Source organism: Lytechinus variegatus, chromosome 2 (assembly GCF_018143015.1).
Source record: "Lytechinus variegatus isolate NC3 chromosome 2, Lvar_3.0, whole genome shotgun sequence".
Taxonomy (NCBI): Eukaryota; Metazoa; Echinodermata; class Echinoidea; order Temnopleuroida; family Toxopneustidae; genus Lytechinus; species Lytechinus variegatus.
In genome coordinates this window covers 82013542-82037174 of record NC_054741.1, presented here as the reverse complement: position 1 = coordinate 82037174, position 23633 = coordinate 82013542, and the positions used below count along the sequence as shown (strand labels likewise).

The window sequence follows — 23633 nt, the reverse complement described above, 5'->3', positions numbered from 1 at the left end:
GCACAGATAAAACCCATATGGGTCCCATGTCGTTTTGCCCACCTGGGCCCCAAGTATCAATACCCATGTGTTTCCTATATGTGATATGGGCCCCAAACATGCATGGGACCCATATCCCAGATAAAAATTAGGCCTATATATGGGATCCAAATAGGCCTATACTTTGCTGTCTGGGTAATCAAGGAGCTGGAAACTCCTTGGGGTAATTAACAACAAGGAGAAAAAAGAATGTTCATGATGGCGAAAATTATTGACTGAATGCCAAATAAGAATACCCCCCCCCCCCGATATTCGACAGAGAACCCCCCCCCCCCCCCTCCCTATATTTTGACAACGATCATGATCAGGTGACTCTTTCGAACTCTCACGTGATATCGTTCAGCTGCGCGCACGTGACTGCCTGATAATACGGTGATTATATACTGCACACACGAACGGACTGCGATATATTCCTCGGCCTAAGTAAATAGTCACAAATGATATCAACTTTTCTGAGTTTTAAAATAATTTGGCCCGACTTTTGACGTTGCATGTACTGAGTGACAGTGGAAGGCATCATCAGTTAGTTGCTGGAAAATTAAATTCAAGTCAAAGCCAAAGGTAACTCAAACTTAGCTAAAATTTTATCTCATGCACAAAATCACTGTGAATGATTCAAATCACAGTCATGATTCAATGCACTCAAGCTCAAGCCAAGGCCAAAAGGATTCTTTGGCGCCGTGCATAGCCTGGAGGCGTCTGGAGAGTAAAAGTCATCTACTCTATGTCGTAGGCCTACTCCCCATTAACGCCTGGGAGTCTGGGACGCCAAGCTTTATTCACCCACGTACGGGTACAAAATCTAAAACTTTCGCCCCCGAGATTTCTACTTTCCCTCTTAAAGTAGATCTAGCCCTAAAACATGTAGGCCCTACGTGGGGTTCAACTTCATTTCCAACATTTCTACGATATTGATTTCATCTATAAAGAAGAATTCATTAAAAAAATGTTATGAAAAGATGGGAATAGCTTACGGCCGTGTTTACGTTGCCATCTTGATTTCTTTGTCTACTCTTAGTCTTAACTCTTGGAGATGGCATGCAAATCACGCGATTTGCGTGCTGTCGCCAAGCGTCCCAGGCGTCACTGGGGAGTAAGCCTATGTAGAGTAGATGACTTTTACTCCCCAGACGCCTCCAGGCTAGCCGTGCACAGGAAAATCAAGCCAAGGCACAACGCATGCATATGTTCAACACTTCCATGGGGTAATACTAACTGAAATTAATTAAAATAAAAATTTAATTCATTTATCTGTTTATCACTTACCGAAGAATGTGAATCCAATTTTCCCCCAGTATTCACCATGGTGATAGTCTTGAGCACGCAATGATGATGACTTTTAAAATCTTGACATATACTTCTTCATCATTGACGTCTTGACACTCTTCCCATAGACACATAAGAGACTGACCAAAACAAAGATGGATTCCCCTAGGATATCCAAAGTTAGAGGGTGAAATCAGTTTGTATTGTTGAATTTTATTTATCTATGAAACTTCATAGATATAAATTATTATTTCACAAATACTAAAATTTAATACGTGATTATAACTACGAATTATTAATAATACTGCTTGTTTTGTTCAAGGCATGTAGATTTTTTCTATTTTGTAAAAATTTAGTCATCATTTTGAATAAATCCAAAAAAAGTGTTTGAAAGTATTTCATTTATTGGTGCCAGGGTTGGCGGATTTAAATCACGTTGATTTAAATCGTGATTTAAATCGCGATTTATGGTGATTTAAATCGCGATTTAAATCACCATGATTTTTTTTTTAAATCATTGATTTAAATCACTTCCATTGAAAAATGTACAAATCATGGACAAAGTATTTGTTCAATGCAGTTTTAATTCTTCAAGTCAACTGAAAAACTTTGAATTAACTTTATATCAACAAAAGATCAACAAAGTCTTCATATCTACTTAAAACAAATTAAAATCAAATTAATAAAATCAGGCAATTCCTTAAAAACTACAGATGTATGTTGTCAATAGGTACTCATTTTTTGTAAATTATGTCGAGTTTTTCTTCTGAAATTTTACATTCTTTGTCAGTTATTGTTAGTCAATTTCTTTCTTAACATAAAGTTTTCACATAATCCAAAGACTTTTCAGAGAGCAGTTTGTAAAAAAAGATATATAATATATAAAAGTCAATGAGAAAAGGTTTGTTGGCAGTTTTCCAGTTTTGATCCTTCGCCTACACATAACTACTTCTGTCATGTAAAATAAAAAATGATACCTGCATGTAATCAACATATTTAACATGCCTCTTATTTCGTATTGTTACATTTATCATACATTTGATGTTTTAAATAACATAATTATAAAATCACATTAACATAATGTAGTACAGTCATAATTTGACTGTTGAGAAAAGCTTTCTCTTATAAACCTTTTAAGTCACTGCAGCCCATTTTATTTCAGTGCTTCAAATAATGGAAGTTTTGTATCTGCATGTAATAATGGAAAGAGCTCTATAACAACAATTTGCAAAACTCAGAATAAACATTTAACCCTTTGAACCCTGAATTATTTGGGGCGGTCGTGACATACACCCTGAATTATTTGCACATAAATGACTTCTCGACCACATTCATACAATCCCCCATGATTCGAGACCCAACGGCACCTTCCCCCCACTAGTACCCCGCCCGAGCCGGCTGAAGTTGTTTGGCTTCTCGTAGACCTAGTCTACAATCAGAAATATCAAATTTAGTGTCTGTTTTGGGCTCAAAATCACTGTTTTCACCAAAGTGAGATATACCAATTGCTTCCCCATAGTAAGCACGTGACTCGCCACGTATTACCGCACCTACGACACGAGCAATCACAAAAAAGTGGCATATTTTGGCCATTTTTTAAGCTAAATCCTTCCGAAATCATTGCCGACATTGACTGAAATTATCGACTAAATATTCCTACACGTACGAGAAAGATGACGTCATTTTAGAAGATCACCTGACATTTAGAATCCATGCTTTTGAAATCACATGGCTGGAGGCCGGTATTCCGGCCTATCGGGTATTTGCATGTTTTCTGGCAGGCCGGTATTCCGGCCTATCGGGTTCAAAGGGTTAACACTGCATTTAAATGTTAAGATGCAGGTACTTCAGTTCAGCCTGCTTCAGTTACAATCATTGGCAGTTGTAAGCTGTGTCTCATTTATAATAAAATACTTCTTTTTGTAATACATATGTTATAATTTAAGCAGTTTTGCAGTTTTTATCCTTTAAGTTAAAAGTAAGTAGATTTTTTTCATACTTCTTGGATCAAACATTTTTTGTAGAGAATATGGGAATAAAAATTGTAGATTAATGTAAAAAATCACAGTAGCTTTGACTAAGCTATCTCTTATATTGTTCTCCAAAACTGAGAGTTTTGCATCTATATCTGTAGCAAGAGAAGAGCTTTTTATCAAACTAAAAAGATCCTAAACATATAATGTACAGTTGCAGTCTCTCTTTGACTATTGTAAAGCTGTGACTAATTGAAAAAAAATCATTGATTTGAATTATTTCTCTTACAATATACATGAATACTAGTAATTGGCAAAGGGTTTGTTGGCAGTTTTGATAAGGGATTTTTTCTCTTGGATTTTTTAAATATTTGAATGAAAAATCCCAGAGGGGAATTTTCTCCATTCACTGGGAATTCCCTATGGAATATTCCTTCATAGGCCTATGTATGATAGAATTAAGTTCAGATACATGATTCCTCAAATTTATTTTTAATTGTCCATTTTTACTGGATTTTAATTACAAAATATGTGGTTAAGAACAATATTAGGGGTGAAATGTATAACATCAATATTGATGTCATTGTAAGAGTAAGGGGGGGGGGGATAATTACCCTTTTTTTCGAAGGAACTTTAAAAAAAAAAATCTGATTTAAATAAAAAAATCCGATTTTTTTTATTTAAAAAAAAAAATCAAAATATCGCCAACCTTGATTAGTGCCAATATGTAATCACTTGCGTTAGTTAAAAAAAAATGACAGGTTAACATCCTCCAATCGTGTCAAATCATGGCAAATTTATGTATTTGAGGTAATTTTTATCAGCCTCTATAAAATACAATTTAGGCAATTAATATAAAGTTTTGTTTTACCACCACAAGAATGTGATAAACCTCAATCATTCATGCAGTCTTGATCCAAGTTAACAAGCAATCACAGTTACACAACATCAGCTCAGGATAGCCCTGAATTAAAAGACTCATTTTATACCAGTAGCTTTTTATTTTTCTTCTGTTTAGGAAAGGATCAGGCAGAGAAGAGAATGAAGTTGGTATCAGTGTTGTACCTTTTCTTGAGTGCAAGCCTAGCTATTACCCAATCAGGATGCACTGCCAAGATCAAGGAGAAGTATTACCCAAACATATCCAAGAATGTGATTGCATCCGTGACCTATGACCCTTCCCAGGAGACCTTTGAACTTGTGGAAGGCAGGATCGAAAATGCAGTGGCATGGGCAAACTTTACAGATGCTATTAATCAGACAGGGTGAGCAAAAGTTATTTCTTGTGAAAGATTATACCTTGGTCACATTTGTTCTACGGCAGGCATTTTTACATTTTTTGTACCAGCTACATATAGGTGGTTTGAATCAAAATGAATAAAACAACTGTTTTTTAATCGCCTTACGGCCCCAAGTAGAGCAAATTTGACCAAGGTATTAGTAATAAAATGGTCCTCGGACAAATGTGTTATTATTGGTGTCATTGTGATACTGTCCAAAGGCAGAAGTCACCCATCGCCTTTTAAGCATTGGTAATAATAATAATATGCAACATTTATATAGCGCTTAATACAAATGTTTCTAAGCGCTGCATACTATTACCCCGGCTTTAGCACGGCTACCCTGATCGGGCGCATCGAGCATTCAAGGAATCTTCCTACCGGGTACCCATTTACTACACCTGGGTCGAGAGTGGCAAATGTAGATAAACGCCTTGCCAAAGGACGCTAGTGCTGCGGTGGAATTTGAACCCCGGTCCTTGTGGTTCACAGTCCGGAGACTTATCCACTGAGCCAAAACACCTCTACAGGTGTTGAGGTAATCAGGTAATCTGCAGCTTGTGCATCTCTGACATTTCTGTCTATGCATAATTCGGTATCCTCAAAGGGGGGAGGGGCTATGATATTATGATGTCACATGCATAAGTTCTGTTTTCTTCTATCCCCCCTCCTTTCCCATGTGATTTTCCCAATATTTCACTATTGCCCAGTAACCAGTGGGGGATCAAGCGACGGGTTAGAGGGACACACCCCCTTTAATTTGCATAATGAATAAGTATTTACTATTTTTTATACTCACCAGTGGTCTTCATATTTACCCGGGGTAGTCACTTCATTTCCTAAAACTGTTTTCCCAACACGTCCTGCTTATTACCCCTGGTTTTAACTTATCTGCTAGCTGCTAAACCTTCATTTTTAACTCTTATTGTTACGAATACCCTCTTGATGTCAAGATTAATTTTCCCTTTAATCCTAATTTAACTGGGCTGTTTGAGACCAGGTAGGGGGAGGGTCAAATTGACCCCCTTCAGAGTTCAGATCTCTGCTGCTGATCGCCATGAAAATTTGCACGCTCGTAGAGTCAGATGTAAACTACAAGACTGTCAAGTAAAATTTTCAAGAAATTGAATATTTCTATCTTTTAAGTAATCAATTATGCAAATTAGTGTATAGAATTTTGTTTTTCTACTTTTTGCCTTTAAAGGTTAAGTCCACTCAGGAAAAATGTTGATTTGAATGAATATAGAAAAATCAAACAAGCATAACACTGACAATTTCATCAAAATCCGATGTAACATTAGAAAGTTACGACATTTAAATGTTTCGCTTATTTTTACAAAAAGTTAGATCTATATGCACAACTCAGTGAAATGATGGCAAATGAGAGAGTCGGTGATATTCCTCACTTACTATTTCTTTTGTTTTTTATTGTTTTAAATATAATTTAATTTTTTACAGATTTAACAATAAGGATCAACTTGATTGAACCATAAAATATGAAAACAATAGTAGGCCTATTTTTTTTGTTGAGGTGGACATGTCCTTTAAATAGTTTTAAATAGCTTGTAGAATGCTAATTTTTGGTGGAAATATTAATTTTGACATTTCTGATTAAAATCTACAGAAAAAATGCTGAAACATTAATTTCCTATGTATTTTACTGTTTTGTGTGAATTAATTGAATTATGTATTTCTTTTTGTGATCATAAACAGCATGAAATAAATCATTGAACCAGCAAAAGTTCAAATAGTCAAACATTAAAGATTTTCGGTTGAAAACACAATTTGCATTTTTACAATGTTATGTTTTAGAGCAAATTTTGATCTGACATGCACTTACAAAATGTTACATACTCTCGGAAACGCGTACCCAGGCGTTGCAAAGGTGGTCTCAGAAGATGCGCATGACTTGAAAGGAAAGTCAGTGAGTGACATGTTAAAAAACAATTGTGTGGCAACTTCACAGAATTCCTCTCCCATTTAAGTAAGGGTTATTATTATGTTCTTATTAGATGGTCTCATCTGACAGTGACAACCAATGGGTCTTATACTGATTCCATTCAAGCCTATGCTGCTGGTTTAGCTGAGGGTCATGTTTCTGCAACATTCATCTTTATGAATTGGATGAATACAATCAATACATTCTGTCAAGATGAAACAGAGTACTGTCAGAAACTCAAAACCTTCCTTACTACAAACCTTGAATGGATGCAGCAGCAGATCAAACTCAAGTCTCAGGATCCATATTTTCATCAGGTAGATGATTTAATCAGGATTTTTTCTACTTTTTCTATTTTATCAACTCTATGTGATATCAATGTAGAAGTTTTACATAATTCACATCATTTCCTCCTCATCTTGATATATGTGGTGTGAAGTTTATTTTCCCATGACTTATATTATGCTCAGAATGAGGCAATATGCAATTTGGAAGATAATGGGGACAATCTTAAAAATTATATACAAAACAAATGGAGATTTATCCACAAAATCAGCCATGTTGAAGCATGTTTGCCAATTTAAGGAACCTTATAGAAAGTACAACAAGACCTTTTAAACATCCATCAGTTGCTTGTTTCACAACTGATTTTGATGAAACTTGTTCCTCTCATTTTACTCTTTCCAATCAGATCCAGCACTTCTCTTCTTGGGTTTTGGTTTACTTTATCAGTTAAAATAATAATAATAATAATAAACACAGCATTTATTATGCGCCATCTATCTAGTGAACTATTCCGAGGCGCAGAGGGATTGGGAATTACAGATAAAATAATTTGCATATGTATGGGTGCATGAATAAATGAAATTAGCTAACAATATTTAACAAAAATAAGAAGAAAACAGATAAGATTTTAGGTATTTTTTAAATGCTTCAAGTGATTCTGCTGATCGGATCGTCAGTGGAAGAGCATTCCAGAGAGATGGAGCTGATGAGGCGAATGCCTTTTCTCCCAGAGTTAAATTCGTTCTTTGTACATTTAGCTGTTTATTAGTAGAGGATCGGAGATTTCTTACGGGAATGTATTCAGAGATTAGATTTTGAAGGTATAAAGGAGACTGACCATGCAATGTTTTCCATGTGTGGAGTAGGATTTTGAATTCTATTCTTTTAGATACCGGTAACCAGTGAAGATTTTTGAGAATTGGAGTGATATGGGTGAAACGAGATGTTCCACTGAGGACCCGAGCAGCAGAATTTTGAGCACGTTGCAGCTTGGCAAGTTGATACGATGTGATCTTAAACAATAAAGCATTTCCATAATCAATACGAGATATTACATATGAGTGAATCACAGATGCTGCAACTTTAGATGACAGAGATTTCCTTATGCTATGAATATTACGTAATTGTAAGTATACTGATCGGCAAGTAGCTGTGATGTGTGATGACATTGACAGCTCAGAGTCAAAATGAACACCGAGATTCCTACAACTGGACACAGATTGTACTTCAACACACCCAATGCGTATTGACTTACTACGGACCTTAGCACACAGGCTTTTAGAGGCAAAAATCATAAATTCACTCTTATCATCATTCAGTTTCAGTTTATTCTTTGTCATCCATGCCCTCATATCATCAATACAAGCTTCAAGTTTACGTCTAGAAGAGGCCTCACTTAAAGGATCCGATGGATCGAACGGTGTGTAGAGCTGGGTGTCATCTGCGTAAAGATGTATGCTGATGCCGTGTAATCTTGCAATCTTGGCAAGAGGGCTTGCATAAATACTGAAGAATGATGGGCCCAGGACGGATCCTTGCGGCACTCCGTACGGAAGTTCAGCTTCAGATGACACACAATCGCCGATCCTAACAATCTGCGAGCGGTTGCTTAGATACGAAGAAATCCATGCGAGTGCAGATCCAGTCAAGCCTATCGAACAGAACCTTCTGATTAGAATATCTTTGTCGATAGTGTCGAAGGCTGCCGACATGTCGAGAAGGACCAAGAAGACAGCCTGCTTCTGGTCAAGTGCTTGAATGATATCATTGTGAACTTTGACAAGGGCAGATTCAGTGCTATGATGCTTCTTATAAGCTGACTGGAGCGGTTCACAAAGATCATTCTGTTCCATATAATCTTGAAGACGCTGGGCTACAACTCTTTCCAAGACTTTTGAAATAAACTTGAGATTGGACACCGGTCGGTAATTCTTCAGGTTTTCCGGGTCCAGTCTTGGCTTCTTCAGAATAGGACGAACAACAGCTTCCTTGAACGAATCGGGAAAAATGCCTGTTTCCAGTGACTTATTTATGATAAGTGTAATGCTTGGCAGAACAAGATTTAGATGTTTTTTCAGAATCCACGTAGGAACTGGATCCTGTGAACTAGAAGTGGATGGAGAATTATTAATAATCCTCTTTACTTCCTCCTCAGTAGCCAAATCAAAGGTGTCAAGATGTTCATCTTTCCCAGCAGAATGATCAGTTATTATATTAGTGCCAGCTACCATTTCAGCATCAAGCCCTTCTCGAATGTCCTTAATCTTTGTGGAAAAGTATAGGCAAAACTTTTCCGCAAGTTCTAAAATGAAACAAAAGAGTATTAATGACTCTCTGAAATGCTTCATGTAGGTTAAAACATTTATTATTGTTACTATGCATTAACAATGATAAATGTTTTAACCTACATGAAGCATTTCAGAGAGTCATTAATACTCTTTTGTTTCATTTTAACTGATAAAGTAAACCAAAACCCAATGCAAACAAGCCGTAGCTGTTCCGTTTAAGTGGAATCTTACTCTCTCACAATTAGGGCATTCCCCATTATTGTACTAATGCTGAAAGGGAGGATTAGCAAGGAAAAGCAGAGATGAACAGAGCTATATGGTCAGGCCTTTTTGAGGTACCTGTATTAATTGTGGCTTATCAGCATGATCTCATATTGAGCTTTTAATTCAGCATGCATGTTTAATGAAGCAATAAATGCATTATCATTGTACAGTTTTTTGTATTCCTTTCTCTCTCATTTTTCTCTTCAGTTGAATCTTCTATTGCTACAGATATCAGGATTAGAGGATGGCTATTTAGGATTACCAGCTAATCCTCAGATAGACCTAGATCCATTTGGATTTCTGTGAGTATTCCCCACTCATTGTTTGTTTGTTGTCTGAGCCAAGACTGTGATTGGTCATTTGACTAATAGGAGACTCTTCCATTTTTTTTAAAATTATGTTTAGTATGTATATTTATTTATATCATTGAATATAAGAATAAATGATTGAATTAATGAATGGATAATGATATCATTAACTTAGGGAAAATTTTTCGTGAACAGTTTATTAATTTAATTAAGGCAGATTTCTGTAATACATTATGGAAATATCAGAGAGCTATAAGGGGGTTTGATTAAATGAAAAGGTGATGTTGTAGTGTTTCATATTAATTAATTTCAATCATAAAGTCACATATTGCCTATATAAAAGTAAGCAACATGGAACAATCGCACATGTAATCTTATGATGAAATTTGAGAGTGAAATGCAAGTAATAAAAAAGAGGAAGTAGAGCTCAGATCATTTGTATAATTAAAAAATTGATTTGGAAAGGGACTTTGTGTATTATTCCCTTCTATATCAATTATTAATATTAGGGTCAATGAACTTTGACCATGTGGTGATATAAACATTGAAATCTTAACCAAGGTTTTTTTTTCTTAAGTCAGGCAAGACTGCCAGATGCATTCCACTAGTTGTTACAGATTTTTCATTAAGGACCCTTTTAATTGAATAACAAAGGTTATAACAATGGCAAATTCACAGGTACAGGAGGAATCAAATTTTCAGATTGCAACCTATTAATTCTTTAAATTCTGTTCAGTCTCTTCCAAACCGGTGGTGACTTGGAAGATCTAGAGAGTGCCCTTAGCAAATCCAGGAAGCAAAGAATGCCTGGAGATGGCCATTGCTCTGCACTTATTAAACTGTTGCCTGGTAACATGGATCTGTTTGCATCACATGACACATGGAATGGATACCAAGGCATGCTCAGGACCATCAAAAAATACAACTTTGCTTTTCATCTCACAGAAACATCTGGTATCTATTGATTCTGTTCATGTTTAATTTAATTCAATGGCCTTCTGTAAATAATAGATACGTTATGGCAATTCCTTATGACTTGAGTAATTGAATTTATGTTTTATAGCTTGCCTTCAAACCTTAATATTCAAAATGCTAACTTGGAAAGAGAAAGTTTATGCTGATATTAACAACAGGTGACTTTTTCCCAAAGAACAACAAATAGTATTGATTGTAGTATGATGTTGAATCTTAAAGCAGTAATCAGTAAAAAATTATTAGCTGCGTACCGTCGGTCGGTGGGCAGATGGTCCATTGCAAATCTTGCAGTTTGAACTACTTCCTCAGTTTTTAACCAATTCTCATGTAATTTGGAACGCACATGATAGGTCTTGGAGTAAAGACAACTTTGTCAGAAATTGTGTAGCCATTGTTACCATTTATTATAGCCAAAAATCCTGGAAAACTAATTGTGGATCAAACTACTTCCCCATTTTTCTGGCCAGTGCTCATAAAAGTTGGCACCAACATTCAACTTGGGTAAAGACATGCAAGATTTCTTTGAATAATGTGTTGGAAACTGCATGGTAATGGCATATGAGCATCATCTTCAGTGATATTTCTAGTTGTGTTTAAAGAGGCATCATACATATAATGTTTTGATTTCCAGATGAAGTTATCCCCGGTCAAACAGCAGCCTTCTCATCTGCCCCTGGTATGGTTTTATCTGGAGATGATTTCTACATTACCAACTCTGGCCTGGTAGGTGTACCAACGACGAGTATTATGCAACCTTGGGAAAACTCAATCTAGCACCAAAGATTGGATAGATTTTGAGAAAGAAGAAATGATGGTGACAGTGAAATACAGTATTGATTGAAAAAAAGAAAGCTATTGAAAAATAAAACCCATGATATAAAACAAGTTTTGTTTCTATTTTCTCCATTCAATTTGATATTTTTTCATTGAAACAGCTTTTTTGTGTGTTTGTGGAATAAAAGACTACCATATTTTATCATATGTAAAATATCATTATAGAGATATTACAATGTTTTGGTATCTTAAAGCCATTTGTGACTGGGAAAGCACGGGTCTATTGGAAATATGTGTTATAGCACAATTTCCAATATGATACACAAACTATGCAATCTAGGGTGTGTATTCTAAAGAGCAGTTGTATGGCTACATGTAAGCTGTTAAGGCTTTTTAATTATTCTTCATATATAAACTAAAGAGACTAATTCTGTATTACGGTATTTCAAGTATATATCAACAGGGTATTTTTATTATTAATCACTGTTTCATGTTTACGTTCTCTAGGTGACCATAGAGACAACCATTGGCAATTCTAACAATGATCTGTGGAAGTATGTGCAGCCTACTGGTCAGATTTTAGAATGGGCAAGGAATATCATCGCCAACCGATTGGCAAAGAATGCATCACACTGGGCGGACATCTTTACAAGATACAACAGTGGCACGTAAGTCTAAATGCTGATGATGTCCCAAAGCATCATTATGCTATTCATATATAGATAACTCGGCATTGTCATAACATTGGAAACCGCCATTCACTTTGTTCAGCAGCAGCGCTTTATTCAGTCACACGCACAGTTCCTTATTTCCACCTTCATTCACTTTGCACACAAGAGCACGCATACAAATTGACGGGTGGTTCCCGAAACCACAATTTGGCGGATAACTCATGGTTATGGTCACATTCAGGGACGTCAGTAGTACCATTCTTAATTGGGATGTTGCCCCTCGGATGAAGGGTAGTATTGATGTCCCTTCGATGTGAATAGTTTTAGCCAGATCCAGTGCCATGGTGTATTTGTATGATTATTTTCTGTAAAATAATCAATATGACTGATAAACAGATAAAAATAAGGACCCCCACTATATACATGTATAAAGATAATAATTGCTAGCCATATTTGAAATTAATTTGATTAATCACCACTCTGCGTGAGACGGCTCCTTGTGAATTTTTAGAATTAATTTTATCAGGTTGAGAAATTTCATGCAAATTTCTCTTTAAATATCAGTTACAGAGTTATAGGATTTGAGTGATAATTGATGTTCATGCATAATAAATAGGCATGAGATACCGGAGTTTCCCATTGTACACATTTTGTGGATTTATGATCATTTTTTTATTAGAGAGAATTCAATGTAGATTAATGTATATATTTATTTTTGTTTGTTTTTAAAGGTACAACAATCAATGGATGATTGTTGATTATAACAGGTTTACTCCAGGTCAGACTCCATCAGATGGACTTCTTGTAGTATTAGAACAAATCCCGTAAGTCATTTCAACCTTCCAAGGTTCATGCCTTCCAGGGTTACCAATGTCCAGAGCCTTCTTTCCTATTAACCTTTTTTATAGATAGTTTGCACGGTGCACGAGAATTGAAACATTAAAGATGATTTCTTTTTTTAAGTATTCTGTCTTTTGCACTCAGAAACATTCAGTGTAAAGTTTTATTCAAAACTAAAAAAAATGATCCTTGACATTTATGACTTAGGATGCATTAGTGCATGCAGTGCATACAGCCAAGTGAGCACAGTCTGTTGATTGTCACATACATACTGGTAATATGCTCCAAACAAGTGTTTTTACATGTAGTGTCGTAATATGCACAACTTATATTGTATAAAAGTTGTCAGATGCAGATCAGGGACCGCGGAACGGTTTTCAAAGTGGGGGGGGGCTGAGCCAATAGTGGGGGGGCTGACCATGCTAAAAATCACAATTATATGGTCATTTTTACGTTTTTGTACACGGTTTTGGAAAAAAGTGGAGGGGCTGAAGCCCCCCCGGTTCCGCGGCCCCTACAGATTTCATAGATTTGTCATTATTTTATTGTAAGAATATGTCAAACACTATCCAGAAATTAGTCTAATTCTAGTAAAAATATTTTTCCCCTGTCTTACCTGGATTAGAATTTATTCAGTGATACTTGGCCATCATATGCTGTCCATAACAGAGAGCCCAAAGCAAAGTGTACATTCCCGATAGTCTTGGGTCTTAGTTAATGCTCAAACAGTAATTGCTTAACTTGCTTGACTTGAGCTGATTGAATATATAATTTTACACTTGAACGTTTTGTTTTAGTATGTTTAATCAAGCTAGGATCTTGAGATAGAACAAACTCTTGAATGATTGAACGATTTCATGTCTGCCTTGTCTTATATATATATATATATATATATGTCAGCATTCAGCTTCAAATTGTATGGTATAGTCTCACATGTTTTTTCTTTCATTTCATTTAAAGTGGAACAATACATGCAGAAGACATGACATATTACTTGAGAGAGCATTCCTATTGGCCATCCTATAACACACCGTAAGTATCCCCATCACTATATGCATGCTGAGATGTAGAGTAGGAATGAAACCAGATTGGAGCTCATGTAATCAAGCCAAAGACACTGGTTTGGTCTGATGAATTTTGATGGAATGCCCTTAAATTTATTAAAATACATAACATTAGAGATATGAGTAATAAGATCTATAAATATTCACCCATTTTTCGATATTAAAAATGTATGTTTTATAAGGTGTAAAATGTTTTAAAGAAATCCTTGATTGACGGTATGATGGAAAGGTAAAAACAAATGTCTCTTTTTGAATTGGAAAACTTTCTTACTTAAAAACTTCTTCTATATCAGTTTCTAGCAATTTCAGGTATATAGATTAAAAAAAAAACTACTGCTTCGACAATTCAAATGACAATACCTGATGAGAAAATTGTTTCAAATTCATTGTTGCAAAATGAGTAATGCTGAGGCTGATTAACCCAAACTGTGATGAATGTAAATATCCCATAGACATCATAATACCAGGGATATGGCTAAGAAAGAGTTTTGTTTAATCCATTAAATCACAATCAAGGACAAGTACATGTATATGTGTCATAATATTCTATTAGAAGGTATGTAAACTGTGATATTGTAAGATTGATCTGATCAGTCATAGCTACAGAAAAGGTAATTCAGGTCATTACTCTTCATCTAGGATGCATACATGGGCCTGCATGTTTTCATATTGTTTACATCGAGGGGCACAATGATAGGTGAAAATAATGGCCATGCACAAGTTTTCTTCATATTTATAGATCAATTTGAATTCAATTAGTGGTGTACACAGAGGCGGCGTAACGTCAGGGTCATACAATGAAAGAGGAGGGGCACCTATTGTTTGGCAGACAAAGGTGCCCCTCCACTTTCTTTGTCCGAGCCTGATGTTCTGCCGCCTCTGGGTGTACATAGTTGGCTTTCCAGAGACTCGTTGCATTTGATCAATCATAAGACTGTAAAATGGGGGTGTTTCACAAAGATTTAAGTATGACTGAAGGCCACCGCACACCTTACGACCCGACCGGTCGCCGACTGGCTTGCGACTGGGTGAGGGGAGATGTGACGTCACATCTCTTGTCAGCTTGAACGTCGCAGACCGGTCAGAGACAAGTCGCAAGGAAAATCGGAAGGATTTGACATGTCGAATCCTTATGACTGGATCGCAAGCTCAATCCAACCTCCAGCCAATCAGACAGCAGAGTTGCATAACGCGTATATGATAAACAACGCGCATACGTAGTAGTAAGCGCATTTTCTCATTTGTTATGGCACAAAGCGCATGCGTGAGTCGCAGATCGGATTGCAAGGTGTGCGGTGTCGAGGCTTATGACTCCCTTGCGATTCATCTCCCCTCACTCAGTCGCAAGCCAGTCGCCGACCAGTCGGGTTGTAAAGTGTGCGGTGGCCTTTAGAGTCGCACTTAAATGTTGACGCATACATGATATGAAATACTCTATCTTGTTGATCAATATGCAGTAGTGCGAGTCCTCTTGGTATGATCTGACCAATGCAGTAATTCCTTTTATAACACACGCAACAAGGCATTTAAGTGCGACTCTAATCATACTTAACTCTTTGTGAAACACCATCCAGGTCCAGTACAGAGATGAAATATACAGAGTCATCATGTATGGTTACCCGTAGTTGTTAATTGATTGTACCTCTTGTTTACCTCATACTGAGATCATTATGATTGCTTGGTTTTCAGATTTTTTAAAGACATCTACGACAAGAGTGGCTGGCCTGCCAATAAGCGCAGGTATGGTAATTGGTTTTCATACAATAAGACAGCCAGAGCAAACATCTTCAGAAGAAATGAGACGGATGTGACTGATCTGAAATCTATGATAAAACTCATGAGGTAGATGAGCTTTCATTTAATTTTTCTTTTTTTGCTTCATTTCTGCTCTTTGTCCTGATTGTCTTTCCCCCTCTTCTCTTCATCATATTGTCTGATTACCTTCAGACCAACCTAACATACAAGAATATCTTGAACATTGTTGTAATTATTGCAAATGTTTAAATGTTATTCCTACATTGTACGCGCTATGGTACTTTTTGTTTTTAGCACCTCTAAATACCCATTATTATTATTATTGAGATCAGTATCAGTGCTAAATCTTTAATGTTGGGCAATCAATCTTCTACAAATTTACAAAGTCCAGGGGTGGTACTAGTTAAAAAGAATATCATGATCTAGATCTCAACTCTAATCCATTTCAACCACAATGCACATGAAACATATTTCATTCTAATGTACGCACGTGGCGTGAGTGCAGACCTGGGAGAAACAATGGGCCGGCGGTCTCAGCAGGTTGGCAGGCTGTGGTCGTTGGTTGCACTTGTGCGTGAGTTATTGTAATGAACAAAATTGTTCTGATTTGATCTGATTGTAGGGAGTAATCCTCCTGAGTGATTAGGGCTTCTGTCTAGGATTAGGCAACCAGGATCTGAAGATGGGCAAGTTTTGGAGGGATGTAGAAAATTTGAGACACAAGTCCTGTCGTCTCAATTAATGGGATTTTAGATTTGTGATTTGAAAGGCATTCTTATAATGATGTACAGGGGCCTGAGGATGATTCTGAGGGGTCGTTTCTGAATACTTTTAATTTGCGTTCGTTGTTAGGTAGTTAACAAGGGCAAGGCATACTCATATAATATCCTCACATACCGGTAATCATTATAGATGGTCAGTAGATCACCCTGTTTGAGTTTAAAGGGTTTAAGTTGCTTTAACATGTACCTTCACTGTTTGGCCTTAGAAATCATTGAGCTAATGGCCATTCCATTTTAGATCTGTTTGGAGAAGGATGCCAAGTATTTTCACCGCGTTTACTTCATTCAGAGTTTGGTTGCTTAGTTCAACATTCAGTGGTTGAAGAGGATTAAAGTATACTCTCATCACATGGCATATTTTTTACTAGAATCCAATTTCATGTAATATGTCTCACATCATGCATTGAGTTGATAAAGAGTGTTATGCACCTCACTCATTGCATCCAATGACAACCTAGTGATGTATAACCCTTCACATTTGGGACAAACTTGAAAATAAATCTCCAAGCCAAGCCTAGGGATGAGAAGAGATACTTATTTTTCTTTTCAAACAGCTTAAATGATTAGGATTAGAATCAGGATTAGGTTTCATGTTCTGTTAACATTTATCCTGATGTGCAAATTTCCAAAAGAAAATGTATTCAGTTCAATTACATTGAAATGTTTCTCTAAAGAACATATAAGGGAGAAAAGAAAATCTTTATGCGCAAATGCCCTTTATGGACAGGTTTTCGATATATGATTCAATGGCAAAATTATTAAAGGGAAACCAATCTAGTGGTTTTTATGTGCAGTTGGTCCTTCCAAAATGGTTGTTGATGAAGCAATTCTCACTATATCTTGAATTTATTTTACTATTATAGACTTTGAAAATGAAGATAATGCACAATATATCAAAATTTAGTGCTGGAATTATATCTCTACCATTGAATTGCCCTTATTATAATTTATTACTTGCACTTGTAACTTTGATTAAATATCATTTGTTCATATTCTGTTTCAGGTATAATAACTTTGAGCATGATCCCCTGTCTGCTTGTGATTGCAACCCACCATACAGTGCAGAGAATGCTATAGCTGCAAGATCTGATCTGAATCCAGTCAAAGGTCACTATCCATTCTCAGCTCTTGGTCATCGATTACATGGAGCTACAGACATGAAGGTAATAAAACCTCAAGGTCAAGAGTTACTGACCAATTGCTCTCAATCATTGAGTTTAAATCCAACTCAAGTGATTAATTGTCTTTGGCAAGAAATTTATCTTTTGGGGTTTGCTTGTTACAAACTCATTGGTTATCAATTTTGATGAAATCAGATTCCAGCTACAACCCTGGATGTAACACTTAGCGAGTCCCTCCATTGACTTAGGTTAGAAGTATATTGGTGATGTTATAGCAAACAGTTAACACTCCTGCCAGATCGTTACCTATGTCCAACTACGGTTATATTACTATTCCCAACTCTACATAGATATAGAGGGTAATATACACATGCTCTTCTATCTCTCTCAAATGATCTCATTTTGGTACATTAGACAGCGTTTCTGTCAAAATGTCACCTGAAGAAGTGCTTATTTAATGCATCCTTTTCTTAATTGTCTTTTAGTCTTGTCTTTACTTCTTCCTGTATATTTTTTCTTCTCCTTTCTTTCATTTTCCCTTTATTTAGTACTCTGCTTTAGTGGATCTGGTGCTTTTTGCATCTATTATCATTGTTTACTGCTCTGTTTTAAGATTATGTACTTAGAAAAGTTTTATAAATGTTTATTTTATAAGGTAACTACAAGTTCAATGATGAAGAGTCTTTCAATGATTGCTGTTTGTGGACCAACCCATGATCAACAACCTCCTTTCCAGTGGAGCAAGTCTGATTTCAACCAAACTCTTCACCTAGGTCATCCTGACTTGTTTGATTTTAAACCCATTGAGGTGGTATGGTCTGATTAGAAGGTAGACGAGGGAAGACATTGGTCATTCGGATGTTTGATACAATAGACATAAAAGAATTAAAGAGAATATATATAGATAGAGGATTACAAGATGCTTACAATGGGCTTAACCCATTCATTTTCACATCACAGTTTATGGTAGCAATAAGAAAGGTAGGAGAGGAAGAGAGTGCAAGAGTGTGTGCAAGAGAGAGAGAGAGGGAAGAGGGGGGGATGTGTGCTAGGAGAAAGGTGGGAGAGAACTTTCAGTGTTGTCCAGTCTTGACGAATTCAAGTGTTACAGCATGAATGCAACATATTAACTGATTTGTAATAAAAATAGGAACTGTTACCAAAGAACTTGTAGAGTTCACTTTTAACTGGAAATCTATAATTTGTGATTCTACAGAATATTTGCAATTGTATAAAAAGAGTAGGTAATAAAATGAGTATTGACACAAAGATTTGAATTTTGAGGCTGTAAGGAATAATCCAAAATAGAAAGAGGTAAAGGATTAAAAAATGCACATGTAGATTTGAGAGTATTTTTATTTCAATTGAGCACTGTGGAAAGTTGTTGTTTAAAGGAGAAAAATTAAAAGAAATCAAATTTGTACTTGATTCTAATTTTAAGATTCTAATTTTAATTGTCACTGATGTAGATGACATCAAAATATTTATCATGTGCATATCAAAAAAAGTTTACACTTGGAAATAATCCTGTAAAATAATATATTTGTAATATCCTGAATATTTTTCCACGATGTAACTGTCAAAATATCTTTCCCCTTGAGTGGCCACCACTTGCTTTTGAAAAGTTCGTGAAAATGATTTGCGCAGAACTTGTAGTTATATGAATAAAAGTAGCGAGGCAGATTGATTTGAAGATATTGTTTACCTTTTTAACTTGTTTCCTGCCCAAGACACTTCAAAGAGCGCCATTGCCCCCCCCCCAAAAAAAAAAAACACACACACCAAGGCTATCGTGATATCTGCTTTACACATAGCTGTGATTCACATGAAGCGGCTTAGGCTTGATTTTCCTTCATTGTCAAGCTTGGGAAAAGTGTGGAGAAACAAGTTTTAAATGAAGTATGAAATATAAACCCACTTTTTAAGATAAATTATTGCTGGAGATTTATGAAATAAACTTTTTTCATTCAGTTATGTCCTCAGATCCAGCTAGCGCAAAAGTGAAGGTTGATCTTACTGGTACCTCGGTTTAAAATGTTAATTTGGGTGGCAAAGTTGTTACAAAATATTTATATGTATCTGGTTTAATTGGCTGAAATGTAAAAGAAGAGTGTGAGAAATGTATCACAGTCAGTTTGTTTTTGCCTTTTTATCCTTGACTCAGCGTGAAAATGAGCATTTCTGCACAAAATGATTTCTGCGAGCTTTACAAAAATGGACAGTGCTTACTTAAGTGTAACATTCTCTGAAATTTGTTATTTCCATTTGATAGATGAGACCTGAAACCATGAACATTTTTCAATGAATTATCCTGTTTTATATTTCTTAATTCCCTTTTTCAAAGTGTAAACTTTTTATTGATACGCACTGTATGACAAGAATATTACAAATAAATTTGGCTAACGGTAAGTCAAATATTTTGAGACCACAGATATCTGTTTTAATTTGATGAGGTATATAACAAAAGCTTTATATAATCTGGTAACAAAAACTGGACAGACTTGTGCCAATTTCTGACTTCTGGAGAGTTAACTTACGGAAGTTTGCCCATACTCTGAAAAATAGGAGGTAGTTGTGTGTTCCAATTCTGTTGGAAAACATGCTGGAAATGAAATACAAATACCATTATGTTTTTGGGAAAAAAGGTCATGGAAAAGATGGCAATATCCTTAAAAGAATCTTCTTTGATCATGATAAGGCTTTCGTTTCATGTTTGATCTTTGCATATTTTCCATGATCTGAAATAAATTGTGTGCAATGTTGTGAGTGTAAAGAGGTTTGAACGAAGTTAAAGAGGAGTATTTCACACAGAACAAAATTGACTTGAATTGCTCTTGAACTTGGGACCAACTGGTTTCACTCTAGTAGTCAGTGCTATGAAAAATGTGTGATTTGAGTGATATCATTTTGACAATGATACATCATCTGTCTATTGTAATGATGGTGAAAAGCGGTTTTAGAAGAACTGTCCTATGAGGAAAGGGGGTGCAGAGGCGGTGGTTTCCTCATGGTAGAAAGCTACCCAGGGAAGTGTTCCTTATCTCTCTTACAGATGAGCGGAGCTCTTGGGCATTGATGGCCTACGTTTTTAAGGTGCGATTTTAGTCAAATCTTAGTTCTTGTGATACTCCTCATACATCTTGATTTCCCCTCATGGTGTATGATTTATGTACATGTATTGTCTTCATATAAACATTTATATTATTTGTTTCTCCATATTAAAATAGTACAAAATAAAACCATATATAAGTATAAATACATTATTAAAACAAGTGGAATGCCTCTGGCCGTCTCACCTGCATCACGCGGTTCAATGTAGCAGCAGTGCTGACTTTGAATACTACTCTAACTCGCACAAGATGTTCAGTGATACATGGTTACTCTTATGTCCACTTTAAATGAACTAGACCAATAAACTTAGAGATATGATGGTTATTCAACAAAAAACCCCAACATGGCCAAAGTTCATTGACCTTACATGACCTTTGACCTTGATCATGTGACCTGAAACTCGAACAGGATGTTCAGTGATACATGATTACTCTTATGTACAAGTTTCATGAATCAGATCCATAAACTTTCAAAGTTATGATGGTAATTCAACAGATACACCCAATTCGGCCAAAGTTCATTGACCTTTGACCTTGGTCATGTGACCTGAAACGTGCACAGGATGTTCAGTGATACTTGATTACTCTAATGTCCAAGTTTAATGAACTAGACCAATAAACTTTCAAAGTTATGATGGTAACTCAACAGATACCCCCAATTCGGCCAAAGTTCATTGACCCTAAATGACCTTTGACCTTAATCATGAGACCTGAAACTTGCACAAAATTTTGAGTGATGCTTGATTACTATTATGTCCAAGTTTCATGAATCAGATCCATAAACTTTCAAAGTTATGATGGGAATTCAACAGATATCCACAATTCGCCCAAAGTTCATTGACCCTAAATGACCTTTGACCTTGGTCATGTGACGTGAAACTCATGCAGGATGTTCAGTGATACTTGATTAACCTTATGTCCAAGTTTCATGAACTAGGTCCATATATTTTCTAAGTTATGATGACATTTCAAAAACTTAACCACAGGTTAAGATTTCGATGTTGATTCCTCCAACATGGTCTAAGTTCATTGACCCTAAATGACCTTTGACCTTGGTCATGTGACATGAAACTCTAATAGGATGTTCAGTAATACTTGATTAACCTTATGGCCAAGTTTCATGAACTAGGTCCATATACTTTCTAAGTTATGATGTCATTTCAAAAACTTAACCTCAGGTTAAGATTTGATGTTGACGCCGCCGCCGCCACCGCCGTCGCCGCCGCCGCCGTCGGAAAAGCGGCGCCTATAGTCTCACTTTGCTTCGCAGGTGAGACAAAAATAAGAGAGTTTAATGAGTAACAGTAAAATCAGAGTAGTACATTGATAGATAAACCTTTGATTTATCAGGTTAGTGTGATGACTTGAAGGTCTGATAAAGCTTGCAGCCATGCATGCAAAAGCTTACAAAAATGGGTAAAATTTCATGATTGTGAAAAAAATATTTTCTAAACAAATATCAGGATTTTATGCATTCAAAGCATTCATGCCTCAATGGATTAGAGATCTGATTTGAAAATATTCCCCATATAACAATTAAATTTCCCTGCTTTTGACTTCCTTTTTGAATATATGCGAGTCCTAAATTTGTGTGTATTTTCTGTTTCATTTGTATCCTTGAAATATATGCTCCATAATTACAGTATAAGCAAAACACAATTTTTTTCATTCAAAGCCACTTTTGCAAAGTCCTCATTTCACATTCTCATTGTTGTATACTATGTGTATTTTTTGTATTTTTAATGGAAAATGAAAGAATAAAAATATTGTTTTCACGTAAATACATGGGTGTGTTTTTGTTGTTGTTTCACAAGGTCCGTACATTTCAAAATTTTTAATAGATTCTACCAGTAAAGAACGTTTAGTAAACAAATTTAAGGTATTGTCAGTACCTGTGTGTAATTTTTCACCTCATCTCCTGAGATACTACTTCAGATATTTCTGTTATTCATCCTGATGCATAGTATGTATTTTTAAGCCAACATTTTTTGCTCAGATATTTAGGATATAAAAAATATGTTCAAATTAAAGATAAGTGAGAGTAGTTGCAGTAAACACTGATTTCACGAGAAAGTCTGTAAAACCAGGCTTAATTGTCACTATATCATCAAGGATTTATATCTGGTACAGTTACATAAACTGAATTTTGTGAAATCTTGAAAACTACGCTAAAAAGGTTCACACTGAAGATCACCAACACAGATAAGCGCACGTGGGACAGTGTATTATTACTGCTTTGAATGTCGGCCCGACACTTGACCCGAATCCTGTGCTTATTTGCTAATTTCTCAGCAATTACATAATTTCTTCCAGAATCCTTTGGCACATACTTTTTCATTTATACAGACACTTCGGTGGTCATTTCATTGGATTCTGTATGAACTCATTTTTATATTGTTACCACAAATGGCATTTATCTTTAAAGGACATCGATCATAATTTCAGAATATTTTTTCTAAGTCTGCATTCTTTCTGGATGGCTCATAGGTTTTTTTTTAAATCAGTTTTAGAATTAACTTTTACTGTTCTCCTGAATGTCATCCCAATAAATAACAACTTGCCCTGAATCAATCAGATGCAATGATTTCAATAGATTAATGATAGAAAAGACAGATCATCTTGTGGAATGCTGCTTAGGGTTATTGAAGGTTGCTATCACTGACAAGTTTTAATCCAGCAACACCTTGAGAAAAGTTTAGGTTTAATTGGATAAGAAGCACTGGTTGTAACTTAACCCTAAAAGGCCCAGGGGGCAGATTCCACCCCCCCCCCCTACATTTTTCACAATCTGCTGCGCAATATATTTTGGAAGAGATCATTAGACAGGATTTAGACATGTGAGTGAAGATCTTGTCTCATCATCTCTCCCACAGGATGTTGACATGACGAGATCTCATGA

At 35.9% G+C, this 23633-nt stretch overlaps 1 protein-coding gene across 2 annotated transcripts; it reads left to right on the top strand.

The window, feature by feature from the left end:
• The first annotated feature begins 412 nt into the window (after positions 1-412).
• Positions 413-19824, top strand: LOC121409259 (putative phospholipase B-like 2). 2 transcript variants are annotated; one of them, XM_041601138.1, is made up of 13 exons: positions 413-600; positions 693-697; positions 4297-4543; positions 6571-6814; positions 9542-9636; positions 10379-10596; positions 11249-11340; positions 11899-12059; positions 12794-12886; positions 13863-13934; positions 15656-15808; positions 17507-17666; positions 18280-19824. In XM_041601138.1, exons 3-13 carry the CDS (start codon positions 4320-4322, stop codon positions 18448-18450), a joined length of 1683 nt encoding a protein of 560 aa, XP_041457072.1. In that variant the 5' UTR covers positions 413-600; positions 693-697; positions 4297-4319; the 3' UTR covers positions 18451-19824. The 2 variants fall into 2 exon arrangements, with proteins under 2 accessions (XP_041457072.1, XP_041457071.1); XM_041601137.1 differs by lacking the exon at positions 693-697.
• Positions 19825-23633: the final 3809 nt, after the last annotated feature.

Excerpts from the sequence above, each read along its gene's own strand:
- LOC121409259 (XM_041601137.1), top strand. The coding sequence starts at position 4,320 with ATGAAGTTGGTATCAGTGTTGTACCTTTTCTTGAGTGCAAGCCTAGCT. Across the intron at positions 12,060-12,793 it reads ACAAGATACAACAGTGGCAC|GTACAACAATCAATGGATGA; the intron begins GTAAGTCTAAAT and ends TTGTTTTTAAAG. Across the intron at positions 13,935-15,655 it reads TGGCCATCCTATAACACACC|ATTTTTTAAAGACATCTACG; the intron begins GTAAGTATCCCC and ends CTTGGTTTTCAG.